The sequence below is a fragment of the Schistocerca nitens genome, chromosome 2 (genome assembly GCF_023898315.1).
Source record: "Schistocerca nitens isolate TAMUIC-IGC-003100 chromosome 2, iqSchNite1.1, whole genome shotgun sequence".
NCBI lineage: Eukaryota > Metazoa > Arthropoda > Insecta > Orthoptera > Acrididae > Schistocerca > Schistocerca nitens.
Window position 1 is genome coordinate 380,518,801 of NC_064615.1, and position 22,568 is coordinate 380,541,368.

Below are 22,568 nucleotides of genomic sequence, written 5' to 3' on the forward strand. Positions count from 1 at the left end.
TGTGCAAGTTATTTATGTAACATGCAGCGTCCTCGTGAGCTGACGCCATCCGAATGAGATATGGTGGTCAGTGCCCAATGGATGGGAATTTTAATTTCGACAATGGTGCAGGAATTCGGCTTCACACGTTCAACCGTATCCAGGATGTGTCGTGAATGGTTGAATGAGGGCGTCGTGGTTTCTGAGCAACGATCCAAAACGGATGAACTACTGGCCGTCCAGCCACCCTTGATGATCGTGGCCGGCGACATCTGAGACTGATCATCAATAGTTACGAAGGGCGACAGAGTAACAAATCACGGCTCAGTTCAGCACAGGACTTGCTACACACGTTTTCCGGTGGACAGTCCGTGGCAACATAGGTTCCATGGGATATGGCAGCCGGAGCCGCACATGGTTGCCACTTTAACGCTTGCATTTGTCACCAGTCACTAGGAATGGGCACTGGAACAACGGCGTAACGTGTTATGGTCCGACGAATCACGATTTCAGCTGCATCATGCCGATGGAGAGCACTGTATGTGGTACAGACCACGTGAATCGATGGATGTCGCCTGCCTAGAAGTTGTGGTCCAAGGTGATTGTGTCTATGCTATGGTCTTCGGTGCATTTTCCTGGTACGGAATGGTCCCCCTGGTCGTTCTGGAAAGGAGTTTGGACAGTCCGCGATATGCTGGGCTGCTCGGGGACCATCTCTACCAATTTTTGTCCTTCAAACACCCTTACAGTTCTATAGTGTTTCAAGATGATAATGCGCCGCCACATTGCTCCCATGTCACTTGGTAATGGTTCCAGGAACATGCAGGGGAGGTCCAAACACTGAGATGGTCACTCTGGAGCCCAGATTTGAAGCCCATCGAGCATATCTGGGATGTAATTTAACGCAGGCTCTGTACCATGGATCCTGCACCAACAGACAGACCGGAGTTGGCTGCCAGTCTGCAAACGATTTGGTGTTAGCTGTTTTCAGAGGAATACCAGGAACTTGCAGACTCACTTCCAAGGTGTCCCACTGAAGTCCTCAGGATCAGAGGAGGCCCCATGCGATGTTAGTTGCCTATCCCATAACATTTGCTAAGTCGGTGCGGTTATAACATTGTAACTGAGATAGGTACATTTGGGTGACCTGTCATAAGGATTAGACTAGGAATGAAAATATGTAATAATGTAACAATAAATTGTTTAGATGAATATTATTTTGATGTTCATTAGTGGATACAAAATTTGTACAAAATGAGGATGAGAGGTTGGTTGGTCCATTTCAGTCGTTAACCATGGTAGGCACCGCCATAGGCCAGGGCGGGAGCATAGGCGGCCCTAGCGAGGGGCGCGGCGTAGGCAGCCCTGGCGATGGGAGCGGCGTAAGCCCTGGCGGGGGCGGCGACGGCCACGGGGGCGTGGGAGACGGCCACGGGGGCGGCGACGGCGGGGTGGGCGCCGGCCTCCTTGTGCACGACGGCGTTGAAGCCATTGACGGGGTCAGCCGTGTAGTCGACGACGCGGATGGAGCCGTCGGGTTCGGCCAGGCTGTAGCTGCCCTGGACGACGTCTCCGCTGCGGCTCTCGTGCTGGGCTTTCGAGTCTCCAGTGTGGGCGTCCTGCACGTTGTACGCGAAGCTGTACTGTGGGTGCGGGTCGTACTCGACGGCGGCGGGGGCAGCAGCGACAGCTGGGGCGTAGGCCCTGGCGACGGGGGCGGCATAGCGGGCGATGGGGGCGGCGTATCCTCGGGCAGCCAGAGGTGCACCGGGGGCGTAGACGGCGGGGGCGCCTAGGTAGCCGGCGCTTGCGATGGCCATCACCGCGGACAGAATGATCAACTGCAAAAGAAACAGAACACTGTTATCGTTCCTCCCGTCATCTGAATCCTAATTAAACAATGCTACCTCTTTTATGCATGAGATATTCTACCTCATTGGTGTGGCCCAGCAGTGGCTATCTACGATATTCCTGCGTGGAAATCTGGTCAAGAAAAATTTGGCAAATATCAAGTGGAGACTTTCACGTGTATGAAGAGCACCATTCGAAGCAAAAAAAAAAAAAAAAAAAAAAAAAAAAAAACATAGGGACATGGTCCTTTGATAAGCGCCAATGAGGAGTAGAATATGTAACTTTAAGAAAATGTATGAATCCAGAGTCTTCTTTCAAAAGATAGTATTCAACCTACATTGGTTGGGCTAATATACAACATACTACAATCTTTTATTAGTGCAATAGTGAAGAACGTTCAGATACTTGAACATTTGCTTGTGGAAATACACACATCCACATTGAACTCGCAGTACTACACATTACATTAATCTATCCTAAATGTTTCTATATTGTCTCTACAGTAATGTAGTAAATATCGTGGCTTCTGAATCGTAGGAAAATCCATTGTTTCTTTGACAATCATCCTGACTCATGTACCCTGAAAATTTTTCACTAGATGATCTAATTATTGTGTTAAGATAATAACAAAAATATGTCGTATGACACATTTCTGTGGTCCACTACCGTCCACAGTGCTCAAGTCATCTGTATTACACTGAGATGGCAGAAGTCGTGCGATATCTCCTAATAGCGTGTCGGACCTCCTTTGGCCCGCCGGAGTCGCAGTGCAGCAACTCGGCGGGAATTCAACAAGTCGTTGGAAGTCCCCTGGAGAAATATTGAGCCAGGGTGCCTCTACAGCCGTCCATAATTGCGAAAATGTTGCCGATGCAGGATTTTGTGAACGAACTGACCTCTTGATTACGTTCCACAAATGTTCGATGGGAATTATGTCGGGTGACCTGGGTGGGTAAATTACTCACTCGAAATTTCCATAATGTTCTTCAGACCAACCGCAAACAATTGTCGCCCGATGGCATGGCGCATTGTCGTTCATAAAAATTCCAACGTTATTTGGGAATATGAAGTTCATGTATGAGTGGAAATGGTCTCCAAGTAGCCGAAGATAACCATTTCCAGTCACTGTTCCATGTAAACACATTTCACACCATTGTGGAGACACCACCAGCTTGCACAGCGCCTTGTTGACAAATTTGGTCCCTGACTTCGTGGGGTCTGCGCCACACTCGAACCCTACCATCAGCTCTTGACAACTGAAGTCGGAACTCATCTGACCAGGCCAAGGTTTCCCGGTCGTCTAGGGTCCAACTGACGCGGTCACGAGCCCAGGAGAGGCGCTGCTGGCGATGTCGTACTGTTAGCAAAGCCACTGGCGTCGGCCGTCTGCGGCCATAGCCCATTGACGTCAAATTCCGCCGCACTGTCCTAACGGATACGCTCGTCGTACGCCCCACATTGAATTCTGTTGCTTGTCTGTTAGCAATGACAACTCTATGCAAACGTCGCCCTCGGTCTTTTAGTGAAGGCCGTCGGCCACTGCGTTGTCCGTGGTGAGAGGTAATGCGTGAAATTTGGTATTCTCGCCACACTCCTGAGAGTGTGGATCTCGGAATACTGAATTCTCAAACAATTTCCGAAATGGAATTTTGCATGCCTCTAGCCCCAACTATCAATCCGCGTTCGAAGTCTGTTAATTCCTTGTCTTGCGGCCATAATCACGTGGGTAGGCCGTTGGTATGAATCACCTGAATACAGTCCGCGGCTCGTGGTCTTGCGGTAGCGTTCTCGGTTACCGCGCACGGGGTCCCGGGTTCGAAACCCGGCGAGGTAAAGGATTTTCTCTGCCTCGAGATGACTGGCTCTTGTGTGTCTTTCATCATCATTTCATCCTCATTCACTCGCAAGTCGCCGTAGTGGCGATAAAGAACTTGTGGAGCGGCGGCGGAACCGCCCCGCGAGGGGTCTCCCGGCCACCAATACCATACACTCATTATTACCTGAGTACAAATGACAGTTCCGCCAATGCACTGCCCTTTTGTACCTTGTGTACGCGATACTATCGCCATCAGTACGCATATCACTATCTCATGACTTTCGTCACCTCTCTGTGTATGTGCTGGTTAGATTCCTTTGTTATGAGATACGAGAGGTGAAAGTAAGCTCTACACATAGCTCCGCTCAAGACGTCGGTACGATGACAAGCGAACACGAGAGTGCGCTGCCGCCGGGTGCCTCACCTTGCACGCCATGCTGTTGCTGTTGCTGTTTGCTGCTACGTTCCGCTGTTGTGTGCCCGCTTGGGCGGCGGTCACTGGTTATATACCCACGGCCGGAGCCGCCTGGTCCCCCCCACGGCGCAAAATTGTTGCCATTCACCGCACAAAACCTGACCCCTGTCGCGCTTGTCGCGCGCATACTTTCTACTTTGCCAATCGTTAGTGGCGAATATGAGATTGAATAAAGTGCAGATTAGCTTTAGTGCTCACTTTACACTTTTGAATTATACAACGAAATGTTCTTTACTTATTACTCAAAATGTGCGAGAACAAAATTAAAAAAAGTAGGCTGATGTGCAAAACTTAAGAACGAAAGTACGAGGGGCGTTTGACGTTTGAAAAGTCCGTGCAAAAATAAAAACTACTTACGTGTTTGGGGTAAACATTTTTTATTTTTCGACATAGTCTCCTTTTACACTTATACACTTCGTCCAACGCTGTTCTAATTTGTTGATACCTTCCAAATAATAGGAATTGTCCAAGTCTGCAAAACAGCTACTAGTTGCTGCAATCACCTCCTCATTTGAATAAAATCTTCGTCCCGTCAGCCATTTCTTAAAATTGGGGAACAAATAGTAGTCTGAGGGAGCCAAGTCGGGAGAATGAGGGGGGAGGGGATGTGAAACAACTTGGAATCTTATTTCCATTAATTTTGCGACCACAACTGCTGAGGTGTGCGCTGGTGCATTGTCGTGATGGAAAAGGACTTTTTTGCTGTCCAATCGCCGGCGCTTTTCTTTTAGCTCGGTTTCCAAACGGGCCCAATAACGATAAATAACATGCACCTGTAATAGTTTTACCCTTTTCCAGATAGTCGATGAGGATTATCCCTTGCGAATCCCAAAAGACAGTCGCCCTAACCGTTCTTTGGCCTCATGAGTATATTACTATATCCATGTTTCATCCACAGTGACGAAACGACGCTTAAAGTCCTGCCGATTCTTCCTGAACAGCTGCAAACCATCCTTGCAACACTTCACACGATTCCGTTTTTGGTCAAGCGTGAGCAATCGCGGAACCCATGTTGCGGATAGCTTTCTCATGTCCAAATGTTTATGCAAAATATTATGTACCCATTCATTCGAGATGCTCATAGCACCTTAACTCTTCTATCATCCATCACCATGTCATGGATTTTATCAATGATTTCTAGAGTAGGGCGTACAGAACGTTCAGCACCACTTGCACCCATATGGCCACTCAGAATATTTTGAAACCACTTATGAAGTGTTGTAACCGAAGGTGCAGGGTACCCGTAATGTTTATCAAGCTTCTCTTTAGTCTCCTGAAGCGTTTTGCCTTTCATAAGGTAACGTTTGATCACCATACGAAGTTCTTTTTCGTCCATTTTTTGACAATCACTCGACTTCCTTGATTCACACGAATGCCAAACGCAAAGAAATAGACCAATGTGGCTGAAATTTGGTGTGCCTTCTTTCCAAAGATGCTACTAACTAAACACGACCTCGATACGCGCCGGTGGTGCCATCTGTCGGACTTTGCACTGACTTTTCAAACGCCCCACGTAACTTTCGCATTTTGTGTCACTGCCTAGCAACATAGCTCCATAAATCTTGGATCACAGATTGAAGGAACTGCTGTAGTATAGCACTGAAAGTAAGTGAAAGAAATACCCAGTGAGACGAACAGAAACACTACTTTTATTCAAAGAAAACAATTACACAGAAGTCGCCGCGATTTATGATGGATCCCTGGACATTACAAAAGGCGAGACGTAGTTCTGAATACTGTGTGTGATCACCATGATCTTTAGCGCATGCTGTCAACAAGGTTGGTAAGGGGTCCTTGTCATGCTGGACACACACTAATACGGCGAGATGTTGGAACACATTATGTACCTAGGACTATTGCGGAACATGATCGCTCTGGTGGTCCAGGTGTTGTGGTGTGAGGAGGCGTAATGTTACAAGGGCCTACTGATCCCCAAATCCTCGAACACCCTAAACTCACCGGTCAACGTTAGTATGATACTGTACACCTTCGTCATGTGCGTCTTTTCAGAAATGCGTTCGGCCAGGATTTCGTTCCTATGGATATGGATGACAACGCGCGAGCGTTTCGAAGGAGCTCTTTAGACGAATGGGCTCACCTATCCGTCCATCGACTTCAGTCGCATCGAGAACGTGTGGGATGCACTGGGAAGACACAGTGCAGCACGTCTACCCTCACCAGTGACCACCCAGCAGTTGTCAACGCCGGAACGCCGTACCTACATCAAGAACTTCCTACCAACAGCGTCTCAGGCGTATGAGTACGCAGCAGAGCATGAACTGAAGTCTATAGTGATCGCACACCCTATTAATAACCACGTTCCGCCTTTTGTTATGTCCAGGGGCCCGTCTTAAATTGCGTTGGCAGTATAATTCTGGCCTTTGAATAAAAGTATCATTTATGGTCGTCTCATTGCGTATTCCTTTCTGTCATCTTCTGTACTCAGTTTTTCCTATGTATGGTCCATGTTTCATCGAGTTATGTACACATCATGCGGAAGTTACTTTCGTCCTTGTTTTGCACACCAATGTAATTGTGCGCTTCACATCTTTTTTTCTGTTATATGTTCAGGTTCTGAAACATTACTGAAACGAAACACCATTTATTACGTATGAGTGTATCTAAGCTTATATATCTGCGACACTGTAAAAATTTCCTGCCGTTCCACACAAACAAGGGCAAAATGTGTGCCCTATCTGCCTGCATCTAGTGTCATCCCAGTTGAAAGTGTGAGATGTTTGAACTGTTTGCAAATCGTACAATATAACTGACGCGGGTCGCGGGTACCAATCGGGTATTCACACTGTTGGATGTGAGAAACCGCCTAAAACCCACCTCCAGGCTGGTCGACACACCGACCCTCGTCGTTAGTCTGTCGATCAGATTCGATCCGGGGCCTGAACGCATTTCTCAATCACGGGAGTGGCGTTCCTTTCAACCACTCGCGGCTAACCGGGCAAGTCCGTTTTGAAACTTCGACATAATATCAATTTTCTGTTTCCAGAAACACTGTGTCATGTTGACCTTATTTCTAACACCCTAAGTGAAATATGTAGCCCTGTTGCCAATGGCCTCGCCGCAGTGGTAACATCGGTTCCCGTCAAATCACCGAAGTTAAGCGCTGTCGGGCTGGGCCAGCGCTTGGGTGGGTGACGATCCAATCTGTTCGGCGCTGTTGCCAAGCGTGGTGCACTCAGTCCTTGTGTTGCAAACCGAGGAGCTACTTGATTCAGAAGTAGCTGCTCCGGCCTCGTAAACTGACATGCGACCGGGAGAGCGGTGTGCTGACGACATGCCCCTCCATATCCGCATCCAGTGGTGCCTGAGGACGACACGGCGGCCGGTCGGAACCGTTGGGCCTTCAGAGCTTGTTCGGGAGCAGTTTATTCTCTAGTCATATAGTTTTAATTATAACCTCGAAAAAATCAATTTTGAGTATGAAACATGGTTTTAGCCCTTCTCTACAAATTCACCCTTCGATGTAACACATTCTCCCCAGCTATGAATGACTTGGTGGAGTCTTTGATTGCAGAATGCTGCGTATTGGGTGTTTAGGAAGCGATCCACCCCGTATGATATTGCAGTGCCATTGCAGTGTTCAGAATTACGGTGCTATGTTCTTTCGGACATACATGTTCAAAGGAACACGCACAGCGGCGACTACAGCCGTTATGAAATATGTGCAATGTATTTGCATTTGCGAATATGGACAACCATAATGGAATGGCCAGAATGAAAATTTGTGCCGGAGCAGGACTCGAACCCGGATTTCCTTGCTTATCACGGTATACCGTGACGCCTGTTGTGTTGTTGTATTGTAAGGTGCCACGTATACCACTTGTATATGTATACTTGTATGTCGTCGTTGTCGTCTCTTCTTTCCCTCGTCGATATCAGAGCATGAGAAATGTTTATGTTAGTGTTTACCTGTTTGTTGTTAACAATGGTACAAATTGCTCTGAGCAATATGGGACCTAACTTCTGAGGTCATCCGTCCTCTAGAACTTAGAATTACTGAAACCTAACTAACCTAAGGACATCACACACATCCATGCCCGAGGCACGATTCGAACCTGCGACCGTAGCGGTCGCTCGGTTCCAGACTGTAGCGCCTAGAACCGCTCGGCCACCCCGGCCGGCACCTCTTTGTTGTCTACAACACACAACTACTCGGCCACGGTACCACCTGATTCCGGAATAGCTAGGTACATATAGTATAAAGATAATGGGTTTCGATGCTGCGTTATTTAAGTGTGATATTATTCTTCACTTAACCTTTGAGACTTTAAGAACCAGCTACTCTTAATCAGGCCCAAAACTCAACCTGTAACGAGAGCACTTACGATCAGTCTGTCACAATATTAATAATACGTAAGGCTCTACACCACTATAAGAACCGAGCGAGGTGGCGCAGTGGTTAGACACTGGACTCGCATTCGGGAGGACGACGGTTCAATCCCGCGTCCGGCCATCCTGATTTAGGTTTTCCGTGATTTCCCTAAATCGCTCCAGGCAAATGCCGGGATGGTTCCTTTCAAAGGGCACGGCCGACATCCTTCCCCGTCCTTCCCTAATCCGATGAGACCGATGACCTCGCTGTCTGGTCTCCTTCCCCAAACCAACCAACCAACCAACCACTATAAGAAAATATCACTGTTCATGAAATAACAAGATATACAAATAAACTTCTTTATGTTTTTCCTTTTATTAAAAAAAATGGTTCAAATGGCTCTCAGCACTATGGGACTTAACATCTATGGTCATCAGTCCCCTAGAACTTAGAACTACTTAAACCTAACTAACCTAAGGACATCACACAACACCCAGTCATCACGAGGCAGAGAAAATCCCTGACCCCGCCGGGAATCGAACCCGGGAACCCGGGCGTGGGAAGCGAGAACGCTACCGCACGACCTCCTTTTATTCAATCAGATTCTTTCAAATGTTTATTTCGCGCCCACAAATCATCCACACCTCGATGTAGAGTGTAACGTGTGCATGAAAAATATTACACTGTTTCTATTGATAACCACGTATGAGATTTTTGGTTGCTAGTCTACTTCGATCAACAGCATTTACATTGGATTTTGAAAATGATCTTTCTATCCAAAATTACGTCCTCCACAATGGCTCATCAAATATTCTACCCTTTCGCGATAATTACGAATTCGCATAAATTGTATTTTCACGTTTTTAAAACAAACCATCGGGGGCGCGAAAGCAGTCTTGATACCGCGACACACTCGCGACGCTTACTAACCTGTCACGAAATTGACCTGCACACTTCTACAACCAATTTCAGGGTCATAATTCTCCCTACACGATTCTGTGCAATTGAACTTCATCCAATCAATTATTTCTCGAATCGTAGTCACTAATCCCGACACTGACCGCCTGTAAACGCACAATTAACTCTCTTTTTTTCCCAACAGTAAAAGAATGACGTCACGTCATCTACATAGTTATTAAAATATTATTCCAAATGATTTCAAACATTTATCATTACATTTTAACGGTAATCAGAAAAAAATATGTTTTACTATGGAAAGTAACACATAACAGATCGCAAAATCGCACGTAACTAAATGACAGCTTTGCATAGCGTCGGGACTTAATCACGCAAAACTATACAGGGTGTTACAAAAAGGTACGGCCAAACTTTCAGGAAACATTCCTCACACACAAAGAAAGAAAATATGTTATGTGGACATGTGTCTGGAAACGCTTACTTTCCATGTTAGAGCTCATTTTATTACTTCTCTTCAAATCACATTAATCATGGAATGGAAACACACAGCAACAGAACGTACCAGCGTGACTTCAAACACTTTGTTATAGAAAATGTTCAAAATGTCCTCCGTTAGCGAGGATACGTGCATCCACCCTCCGTCGCATGGAATCCCTGATGCGCTGATGTAGCCCTGGAGAATGGCGTATTGTATCACAGCCGTCCACAATACGAGCACGAAGAGTCTCTACATTTGGTACCGGAGTTGCGTAGACAAGAGCTTTCAAATGCCACCATAAATGAACGTCAAGAGGGTTGAGGTCAGGAGAGCGTGGAGGCCATGGAATTGGTCCGCCTCTACCAATCCATCGGTCACCGAATCTGTTGTTGAGAAGTGTACGAACACTTCGACTGAAATGTGCAGGAGCTCCATCGTACATGAACCACACGTTGTGTCGTACTTATAAAGGCACATGTTCTAACAGAACAGGTAGAGTATCACGTATGAAATCATGATAACGTGCTCCATTGAGCGTAGGTGGAAGAACATGGGGCCCAATCAAGACATCACCAACAATGCCTGCCCAAACGTTCACAGAAAATCTGTGTTGATGACGTGATTGCACAATTGCGTGCGGATTCTCGTCAGCCCACACATGTTGATGGTGAAAATTTACAATTTGATCACGTTCGAATGAAGCCTCATCCGTAAAGAGAACATTTGCACTGAAATGAGGATTGATACATTGTTGGATGAACCATTCGCAGAAGTGTACCCGTGGAGGCCAATCAGCTGCTGATAGTGCCTGCACACGCTGTACATGGTACGGAAACAACTGGTTGTCCCGTAGCACTCTCCATACAGTGACGTGGTCAACGTTACCTTGTACAGCAGCAACTTCTCTGACGCTGACATTAGGGTAATCGTCAACTGCACGAAGATTTGCCTCGTCCATTGCATGTGTCCTCGTCGTTCTAGGTCTTCCCCAGTCGCGAGTCATAGGCTGGAATCTTCCGTGCTCCCTAAGACGCCGATGAATTGCTTCGAACGTCTTCCTGTCGGGACACCTTCGTTCTGGAAATCTGTCTCGATACAAACGTACCGCGCCACGGCTTGCCCCGTGCTAATCCCTACATCAAATGGGCATCTGCCAACTCCGCATTTGTAAACATTGCACTGACTGCAAAACCACGTTCGTGATGAACACTAACCTGCTGATGCTACGTACTGATGTGCTTGATGCTGGTACTGTAGAGCAATGAGTCGCATGTCAACACAAGCACCGAAGTCAATAATACCTTCCTTCAATTGGGCCAATTGGCGGTGAATCGAGGAAGTACAGTACATACTGACGAAACTAAAATGAGCTCTAACATGGAAATTAAGCGTTTCCGGAAAAATGTCCACATAACATCTTTTCTTTATTTGTGTGTGAGGAATGTTTCCTGAAAGTTTGGCCCTACCATTTTGTAACACCCTGTATAAAGAAATCACCCCCCCCCCCCCCCATCTCAATTTCTCCAAACCAACTGACAGATACAAATAAGATATTCAAGACCTCATAGATCAATCCCGACATGTAATGTTATACGGCCCGGAAATGTTATAACGGGACTCGTCATAACCGGGAAGTCTGGGTTCGAGGTCCGATCCGGCACAAATTTCCGTTGTCGTCATTCCATTATACAGCTGATAGTTGTCCATCAGTTCTTCACCTGAGAAAAGAGACAGAAGTCACTTGCTGCCATGTCGCGAGAATATGGTGGTGTGGAAAAAAATAAAAAAAGGACAGAACACGTGACCGAGTGCGGTGGAGAATGAGCTGCGACGTTGTCGTGGAGCAAAAATAACCCCTTCGGCAGCGTACCTGAGACTCGTTAGTCTTAACAGTTCTCCATGCCTTCGAAGGAGATTTAGGCAGAATGCTCCTGTGACGATTTGCTCCTCACTTGCGCAGCCTGTTCGCGGCACACAATGGAAGTCCCAAAATACACTCAGTGACAATATCAAATTTCCCGATGATGATTGAGCCTTGACCTTTCTCAGCGGCTGTGAATGAAGTTTCCACCGCGCATTTTGCTCCTTTGTCTCGGTGTCATGGTGATACACTCGAAACTCATCCATGGTGAACAGGTGACCAAAGAGTTCATCTGCATCGGTCTGACACAGTTGCAGCATTTCCGCTCAATACTACGGCGCTGAGGACTTTATGAATGGGTGAGAGCAGTTCGCAACCTAGCGAGCTGCAACCTTTCTCATATGCAAGATGTTTAAAACTGTTTCCTGACAGATCTTCACGTTTTCCACCATCGCCTGGACTGCGATACGCTAGACTTCGAACACGAGGGCCTCCACTTATCCTGCGTTTCTTCAGAGAGACACGGTCTGACACTTCGTTCTTCATCATACAGACTTGTCTGACCATGTTGGAAGTGTCTGCACCCTCTAACCATGCACATAATGGTGCGTTGTTCCCTTACATTTCCACCAACTCAGTACAGACTGTTCAATTTCTTGAAACTATGTATCTTTGTGAATAATGCAATCCGATAGCACAAAACCGAATAATACTAGCTACGTGAAAAGTTAAACGACAAGGTCTGTCGATTTTTAGGTCTTTCCAAAACTGCTGACGGGCAGCGTGTGTTTCCTTAGAAATTAAGTAATAAATATCCAATAGATAGCTCTGTTACTTCGTCTCTGAGCACTTGGTCCGACACAAGAAAAGTTAGACTGTTGTGATTTACATATTCCATGTCCTTGGATTTAAGAGGAACTTTGCAGACCAAAGAGAGCTTTATATAAAAAGTCATTTCGTTTGAATAAATTCCCATGGCTTAGAGTCTCATAACCTTATGTTTTACTGAGTATCACATTATCCAGCTATACTTAATATGTGTGCTCCTACATTGCTGTTCGCTCGGCACGCTCATGTGCTACCAGTATGTTCCAATACACTGCACATAAGAACGGAAAATTTCCGGGCTCGTGCCTCGGCTTGTATTGGCAATGGAAAGGTAGGATCAACTGCTTAGGACAGCTCTTGGATTAGGGACCATTTGCATACCCAGCAGAACAATCGTTTTACTGTAACTGTCCTACAGTACAGTGCCAATTTTCGAATATTGTGCACCTTCTCCACTTTAGACAAAAGGAGCAAATCGGTTGGTTCCTTTTGCTTTAGAGGTGGCCTTTGGCGCGCCTTAAGGGTCTTATGGCTCTGAGTACTATGGGACTTAACTCCTGAGGTCATCAGTCCCCTAGAACTACTTAAACCTAACTAACCTAAGGACAGCACACACATCCATGCCCGAGGCAGGATTCGAACCTGCGACCGTAGCGGTCACCCGGTTCCAGACTGTAGCGCCTAGAACCGCACCGCCTAAGGGGCTTATGGAGGCAACGTTAAATTCATGGGCGGTTCCTGACAAAATTCGAGAAAAACGTATATCGCCATTTTTTCGCCGTTAGCAGCAGATATCTAAATAACTAACAGCAGAAAATTGTTCAAATTTTAACGATGTATTCTCTAGGAGTTTACCTAGAACTACCATCTTGCCATTTTAAAAAAATCTACATCCGCTATCAAGAAATACACCGAAACATGGTTTTTGAGTAACAAAAACGAGCCTCGAATTTTAAGACGTCTGTGCACAGCAAATGGCTGCAGTCTTTCCGATATATTACTAAGATACCGATCTCGAACGAAATTGAGAATTTTCTTGATCTCTTTACCCGCTTCCAAGATACAGATGTTAAAAGTTATCCTTCTTGTACACGTAAAATACACACCTAAAATATGATGTGAGCCGAAATCGTAGTTTATACAGTGACGTAACACAGAGAAATATGTTTTAAAGTGTCTCCTAACACAGAGAAATATGTTTTAAAGTGTCTCCTTACTATCCCATGTTGTAGTACTGAAGTTCATGCAAAATTTGGTGTGCACATAAAATACCGTCTGAGGTAAAAATTAGTTTTCTGTTATTTCAGTTGTTCACAAGTAAGCCATCAAAATTTCAGCTGACCCACAAAGTTATTTCACATGAGTGACATGAAGGAGAAGAAGGGAACCAGCGGTAAAATGCTCCTATCGGAACACAAAAAGGCGAATATGCTCCTGTTTAAAAGAATCTGACTGAAAATTGGGTACCAGCTCCCTCATTCTACCTTCCTCAGTACCTTTAAAAATGTTCCCGAAAATTAATTATTTACCATCTTTACCTTGATTGCATGAAGACTTCTGCTTTCATGTTCAACAATATTGACATACCTAAATTAATCTAACTCTTGGTGGCTTCACACAGCACGCCACAAAACCTGCCTACTCCATCGTCTTTCCCTAACAGACCCAGACCTACAACTGTGCGCCAAGCGCTCTCTTACTCCAACACTAGCAATATCTCTGGGTCAACGATATAAAGCCTATCAAAGACATACATCGTTTATAAAATCATATTCGGGTGCTACATACAAATGTGCCTCAGTATACTCCTTTCAACATGATTAAAGTCCCGTCTGTAATTCGTTTCCTGCCAAATCCTATTAAACAAGTCTTGAAGTATGGTGGCAACTGCTTGTGTTGTCCATGGTCGCATCTCGTCGATGTTTTCCTTAAGTGGAGGACGAAGCACTCTGTTTTTAATGTAATCCCATACACAGAAGTTCACTGGTGTTATATCAAATGATTTTGGTGGCCACGTCCACTCCAAGTCGGAACATTCCTACCGAGATACTCGACGACTTCACAATGATATTGTGGTGGCGTGCCATCTTGCTGAAAAATAAATTATTTGCCAGTATCGTGCTGTAATTCAGGCATTAGATAATTTTCAAACATGTCCAGGTACGATATGCCAGCTACAACTGACCCGACAAAAAAGAAAGGCCCGTAGATCATTTATCTTAGAGAAGTCCCGTACATATTCGATTACGTTTCGTGGTTTCTGCTCACCGCATATCCGAAGACTATACCGATTCACTTTACCATCGGAATGGAAGGTGGCTTCGAAACTAAACACAATTTTATTAAGAAAATCGTGTGCAGTCTGCATTTTATCAAACAATTCTACACTAAACTCAGCTCGTTTTTCTTTGTCATTTTCTCTTAAAGCTTGAAACAGTTTTTATGACAAGCGTTTCTATCTACGTCTACATTTACGTGGATACTCTGCAAATCACACTTAAGTGCATGGTAGAGGGTTCATCGAAACACCTTCACAAATCTCTTATTATTCCAATAGCGCGCAGAAAGAACGAACACCTATATCTTTCCGTGCGAGCTCTGATTTCCCTTATTTTATCTTGGTGATCGTTTCTCCTTATGTAGGTCGGTGTCAACAAAATATTTTCGCATTCGAAGGAGACAGTTGGTTACTGGAATTTCTTGGGAAGATTCAGCCGCAAAGAAAAACGCCTTTGTATTAATGATGTCCACCCCAAATCCTGTATCATTTCTGTGACACTCTCTCCCATATTTCGCGATAGTACAAAACGTGCTGCCTTTCTTTGAACTTTTTGGATGCACTCCGTCAGTCCTACCTCCTAAGGATCCCACACTGCACAGCAGTATTCTAAAAGAGGACGCACAAGCTAGCGTAGGCAGTCCCCTTAGTACATCTGTTAAATTTTTTAAGTGTCCTGGCAATAAAACACAGTCTTTGGTTAGCCTTCTCCACGACATTTTCTATGTATTCCTTCTGATTTAAGTTGTTCATAATTGTAATTCCTAGGTATTTAGTTGAATTTACATCCTTCTGGTTTGACTGATTTATCGTGTAGCCGAAGTTTAACGCATTCCTTTAAGCACTCATGTAGATGACCTTACACTTTTCATTATTTAGGGTTAATTGCCAATTTTGGCACCATACAGATATCTTTTCTAAATCGTTTTTCAATTTGTTTTGATCTCCTGATGACCTTACTAGTCGATAAACGCCAGCGTCATCAGCAAACCACCTAAGACGGCTGCTCAGATTGCATCCTAAATCGTTTAATAGATAAGGAACAGCAAAGGGCCTATAACACTACCTTGGGGAACGCCAGAAACCACTTCTGTTTTACTCGGTGACTTTCAGTCAATTACGACGAACTGTGTGACCTCTCTGACAGGAAATCACGAATCCATTCACGTATCTGAGACGATATTTCACAAGCACGCAATTTCACTACAAGCCGCTTGTGCAGTACAGTGTCAAAAGCCTTTTGGAAATCCAGAAATACGGAATCAATCTCAAATCCCTTGTCAATAGCACTCAGCACATCATGAGAGTAAAGAGCTAGTTGTGTTTCACTAGAACGATGTTCCCTAAATCCATGTTGACTGAGTGTCAGTAGACCGTTTCCTTCGAGGTAATTCATAATCTTCGGACATAATATATGTTCCAAAATCCTGCTGCTTATCGACGTTAACGATATGGGCCTGTAATTTAGTGGATTACTCCTACTACCTTTCTTGAATATTGGTGTGACCTGTGCAACTTTCCAGTCTTTGAGTACGGATCTTTCGTCGAGCGGACGGTTGTATATGATTGTTAAGTACGGAGCTACTGAATCAGCAAACTCTGAAAGGAACCTAATTGGTATACAGTCTGTACCAGAAGACTTGGTTTTATTAAGTGATTTAAGTTGCTTCACAACTCCGAGGATATTTACTTCTACGTTACTCATGGTGGCAGCTGTTCTTGATTCGAATACTGGAATATTTACTTCGTCTTCTTCGAGGCATAGTTTCGTTGTGGAAACTATTATAAGCATCTTGCATTGAAGTCCGCACTAAATTTCGAGCTTCTATACAAGATCGCCAATCTGGGGGATTTTGCGTCCGTTGAAATTTGGCATGTTTGTTTCGTTTTTTCTGCAACAGTGTTCTGACCCGTTTTGTGTACCAAGGAATATCAGCTCCGTCGTTTGTTAATTTATTTGCTATAAATCTCTCAGTTGCTACCGATACTATATCGCTGAATTCAAGACACATCTAGTCTACACTTATATTGCTAATTTGAAAGGAGTGGAGATTGTTTCTCAGGAAGGCGTCAAGTGAATTTTTATCCGCTTTCTTAATAGGTATTTTTTCGTTGTTTTTTGGAGGATTTTGGGGTTACAATATTCAGTTTCGCTACGACAACCCTGTGTTCACTGATCCCTGTATTCGTTTTGATGCTCGTTATTAACTCAGGATTATTTGTTGCTAAGAGATCAAGTATGGTTTCACAACCATTTGCTATTCGTGGGGGCTCATGAATTAAATGCACGAAATAATTTTAAGGGAATGCGTTTAGCACAATTTCGGACGATGTTTTATGCGTACTTCCGGAATTAAACAAGTATTTTTGCCAACATATCGAGGGTAAATTGAAGACCCCACCAAATATAATAGTATGAGACGGGTTTGTGCTTGAAATCAAACTCAAGTTTTCTTTGAACCTTTCAGAAATTGTATTATCTGAATTGGGATGTTGGTAAAAGAAACCAATTGTTATTTTGTTCCGGTTGCCAACTATGACCCTCTGCCCATACTAACTCACAGGAACTATCTACTTCAATTTGGCGACAAGATAAAGTACTTCTAACAGCAGCAAACACGCCACCGCCAACCGTATTTAACTTATCCTTTCGGAACACCATTAGGTTATACGCAAAAATATCGACTGAGTCAGCTTTCAGTGCCTATAACGATTTGAGCATCAGTGCTTTCTATTAGCGCTTGGAGCTCTGGTAGTTCTCCAACATCTACGAAAATTTACAACTGTTGTATCGATGGTTCCTGTATCTACGTTCCTCCTGTGTTTAGCCTGCATCTTTTGTGACTGAAGCCCATTCTTTGTTTTCCCGAAACCCTCTAACCTAAAAAACCGACCAGTTCAGGCCACACAGCCCCTGCTACACGTACAGCCGCCTCCTGCGTATAGAGGACTCCTGACCTATTCAGCGGAACCCTAAACACAACCACTCACTGGCGCAAGTCGAGGAATCTGCAGCCTACATGGTCGCAGAACCATCTTAGCCTCTGTTTCAGACCCTACAGTCGGCTCTGTACCAGAGGCCCGCAATCAGTTCTGTCGAGTATGCTGCAAATAGGCAGCTCTGCTTTCATCTCGCAAGCAAGACGGCAGCCTTTACCACTTCTGTTAGCCACTCGAAACCATAGAGAATCTCTTCTGATTCAATGTGACACACATCATTGGTACCGACGTTAGCCACCACCTGCATTGGCTGCACCCTGTGCTCTTCATGGCATCTGGGAGGACCCACTCTATATATGGAATGACTCCACCCGATATACACTAGGAGTGCACATTGGCTTCCTTCCCCTTCTTACAAGGGAACCTCCCCATCGCCCCATCGCACCCCCCCCCCTCAGATTTAGTTATAAGATCCACAGTGGATAGGCCTTGAAAAACTGAACATAGATCAATCAAGAAAACAGGAAGAAGTTGTGTGGAACTATGAAAAAAAATAAGCAAAATATACAAACTGAGTAGCCCATTCGTAATATAAGCAACATTAAGGACAATGTGAGCTTAGGAACGCCATGGTCCCGTGGAACTGTGGAACCGGAGGTCTTTGGTTCAAGTCTGCCGTCGAGCGAAAAATTTTTATTTTCAGACAATTATTATCTGGCCGTCCGTTATGTTTTCATCACATTTTTGGGAGTGATTATCACATCCACAAGAAATCTTAAATCGTGCAAGGTAGAAGAATCTTTCTACCCATTCGACAACATATTCCTGTCATGTGACGCACATGCCGTCACCAGTGTCGTATAGAATATATCAGACGTGTTTTCCTGTGGAGGAATCGGTTGACCTATGACGTTGCGATCAAATGTTTTCGGTTCCCATTGGAGAGGCACGTCCTTTCGTCTACTAATCGCACGGTTTTGCGGTGCGGTCGCAAAACACAGACACTAAACTTATTACAGTGAACAGAGACGTCAATGAACGAACGGACAGATCATAACTTTGCGAAAATAAATGAAGTAAAGATGTCACTTGAGGGAAGACTTCAACCAAGGACCTCTTGTTCGGCAGCTGCTCACGCTAACCACGGGACCACGGCGTTCCTGAGCTCACATTGTCCTTAATGTTCTTTATCGTACGCATGGGCTACTCAGTTTGTATATTTTGCTTATTTTTTTCATAGTTCCACACAATTTCTTCCTGTTTTATCGATTGATCTGTGTTCCGTTTTTCAAGGCCTATCCACTGTGCCAACTTATAACTAAATCTGAGGGGGGTGCGATGGGGAGGTTCCCTTGTTAGCAGCCATGTCTCTATGGGGCCCCATAACCCACCTAACGTTGGAGCTCCCAACTTTCAATAATCCCACCTTCTGTGATTGTCCAGATCTTATAGGCTAAGAGATTTCCTCTGAAACAGAACAGGAGAAGACATATGGCTGAGCGACAGTGTCAGCCACGGACAGGAGCTGGTACCTGTTTGTCAGACTAAGAGGGGAGGCCTTACGTGTGGCCCTCTGGGAAGTCTCGCTGCCTGCCACGCCCAGGGGCGACCTTCCACTCGATCACAGGTGAGGGGTCAACCTCAGTGCGAGTAGTGACTGGGCTGGCCACCAGTGAGGTCTGATCGGAGGACTTGGACGTGCTGGACGTCCGTTGGATCACTAAAGCTGGCCCACAACAGTCGTGCCCATCCACTGCAGTGTCAAGTTGTGTAACTGAAGCCATCACAGCCTGGAGCTGAGAGCGAAGTATCACCAACTCGGCTAGCATCTATACACAACAGTCACAGTTCCTATTCCTACTAAAGACCGTGGAAAACTAAAGTACCCAGATAAACAGACTATCAGCACGTGCGTCGGAACTCTGTTGGAGACACTGACGAACACTCAGGAACTGTGTCTAATAAATTAGATTAATACGCAGAGATTCAAAAAACCTAACGACCGAAGCACTCAGGTGAAACTAAATACGAGGGCAGTTCAATAAGTAATGCAACACATTTTTTTTCTGAAACAGGGGTTGTTTTATTCAGCATTGAAATACACCAGGTTATTCCCCAATCTTTTAGCTACACAACACTATTTTTCAACTTAATCTCCATTCAATGCTACGGCCTTACGCCACCTTGAAATGAGGGCCTGTATGCCTGCACGGTACCATTCCACTGGTCGATGTCGGAGCCAACGTCGTACTGCATCAATAACTTCTTCATCATCCGCATAGTGCCTCCCACGGATTGCGTCCTTCATTGGGCCAAACATATGGAAATCCGACGGTGCGAGAGCGGGGCTGTAGGGTGCATGAGGAAGAACAGTCCACTGAAGTTTTGTGAGCTCCTCTCGTGTGCGAAGACTTGTGTGAGGTCTTGCGTTGTCATGAAGAAGAAGTTCGTTCAGATTTTTGTGCCTGCGAACACGCTGAAGTCGTTTCTTCAATTTCTGAAGAGTAGCACAATACACTTCAGAGTTGATCGTTTGACCATGGGGAAGGACATCGAACAGAATAACCCCTTCAGCGTCCCAGAAGACTGTAACCATGACTTTACCGGCTGAGGGTATGGCTTTAAACTTTTTCTTGGTAGGGGAGTGGGTGTGGCGCCACTCCATTGATTGCCGTTTTGTTTCAGGTTCGAAGTGATGAACCCATGTTTCATCGCCTGTAACAATCTTTGACAAGAAATTGTCACCCTCAGCCACATGAAGAGCAAGCAATTCCGCACAGATGGTTCTCCTTTGCTCTTTATGGTGTTCGGTTAGACAACGAGGGACGCAGCGGGAACAAACCATTGAATATCCCAACTGGTGAACAATTGTGACAGCACTACCAACAGAGATGTCAAGTTGAGCACTGAGCTGTTTGATGGTGATCCGTCGATCATCTCGAACGAGTGTGTTCGCACGCTCCGCCATTGCAGGAGTCACAGCTGTGCACGGCCGGCCCGCACGCGGGAGATCAGACAGTCTTGCTTGACCTTGCGGTGATGATGACACACGCTTTGCCCAACGACTCACCGTGCTTTTGTCCACTGCCTGATCACCGTAGACATTCTGCAAGCGCCTATGAATATCTGAGATGCCCTGGTTTTCCGCCAAAAGAAACTCGATCACTGCCCGTTGTTTGCAACGCACATCCGTTACAGACGCCATTTTAACAGCTCCGTACAGCGCTGCCACCTGTCGGAAGTCAATGAAACTATACGAGACGAAGCGGGAATGTTTGAAAAAATTCCACAAGAAATTTCCTGTTTTTTCAGCCAAAATTGGCCGAGAAAGAAAATGTGTTGCATTACTTATTGAACTGCCCTCGTAATTCGCTCCTGATTGGGAACTTCTAAAATGTCACAAAATCGGTTTACTTCCTGATGCAAACGAAAACGCGAAAACTGTGGTTATTAGATATTAAATTAACAAGCAGAAATTCAAGAAACTAAACTATTAAGGCATACATGGGATATGTCGGAGTTCTGTCTTTTCCACATCTGCGGCAGTATGGCGAAAATTAACTTTTTCAATAGGACTTAGCACTACCACAGTAAATGCCCGCATGTAAGAGCGTTTCTTAACAGTGAGTTACTTCAGCGATGGCGTGGCTGCAAGGGGAGTACGGATCTTGCATTGAAATATTCGCCTCCAAGGTTTCTTTCATTCACAGTATGTCAGTTTTATTTGTTGAGGATCTATGAAAGTCCCAGCTTTAGATTAACTGGGACACCGCACAGTAACAGCACTGAAAGCAGGAACCCCAGACATGCTAGAAAAAGTATACGACGGGTTTGTCTATCGGCTGGATGGGACGTTTGCCGTGTATCTAGTGTACGGCACATTGAAGATTTGTGAAATATGAATGAAAACATTGATCCTAAAAGTACACTACTGGCCATTAAAATTGCTACATCACGAAGATGACGTGCTACAGACGCGAGATTTAACCGACAGGACGAAGATGCTGTGATATGCAAATGATTAGCTTTTCAGAGCATTCACACAAGGTTGGCGCCGGTGGCGGCACCTACAACGTGCTGACATGAGGAAAGTTTCCAACCGATTTCTCATACACAAACAGCAGTTGACCGGCGTTACCTGGTGAAACGTTGTTGTGATGCCTCGTGTAAGGAGGAGAAATGCGTACCATCACGTTTCCGACTTAGATAAGGGTCGGATTGTAGCCTATCGCGATTGCGGTTTATCGTATCGCGACATTGCTGCTCGCTTTGGTCGATATCTAATGACTGTTAGTAGAATATGGAATCGGTGGGTTCAGGAGGGTAATACGGAACGCCGTGCTGGATCCCAACGGCCTCGTATCACTAGCAGTCGGGATGACAGGCATCTTATCCGCATGGCTGTAACGGATCGTGCAGCCACGTCTCGATCCCTGAGTCAACAGGTGGGGCCGTTTACAAGACAACAACCATCTGCACGAACAGTTCGACGAAGTTTGCAGCAGCATTGACTATCAGCTCGGAGACCGTGGCTGTGGTTACCCTTGATGCTGCAGCACAGACAGGAGCGCCTGCGATGGTGTACTCAACGACGAACCTGGGTGCACGAATGGCAAAACGTCATTTTTTCGGATAAATCCAGGTTCTGTTTACAACATCATGATGCTCGCATCCGTGTTTGGCGACTTGGTGGTGAACGCACATTGGAAGCATGTATTCGTCATCGCCATACTGGCGTATCACCCGGCGTGATGGTATGGGGTGCCGTTGGTTACACGTCTCGGTCACCTCATGTTCGCACTGACGGCACTTTG

The 22,568-nt window shown here is 45.4% G+C and overlaps 1 protein-coding gene across 1 annotated transcript; it reads right to left on the reverse strand.

The window, feature by feature from the left end:
• Positions 1-1,209: 1,209 nt before the first annotated feature.
• On the reverse strand, positions 1,210-4,104 carry LOC126236212 (cuticle protein 18.6-like). Its single transcript, XM_049945334.1, has 2 exons — positions 4,071-4,104; positions 1,210-1,820 (listed from the first exon to the last, which is right to left on the reverse strand). Exons 1-2 carry the CDS (start codon positions 4,080-4,082, stop codon positions 1,269-1,271), a joined length of 564 nt encoding a protein of 187 aa, XP_049801291.1. The 5' UTR covers positions 4,083-4,104; the 3' UTR covers positions 1,210-1,268.
• Positions 4,105-22,568: the final 18,464 nt, after the last annotated feature.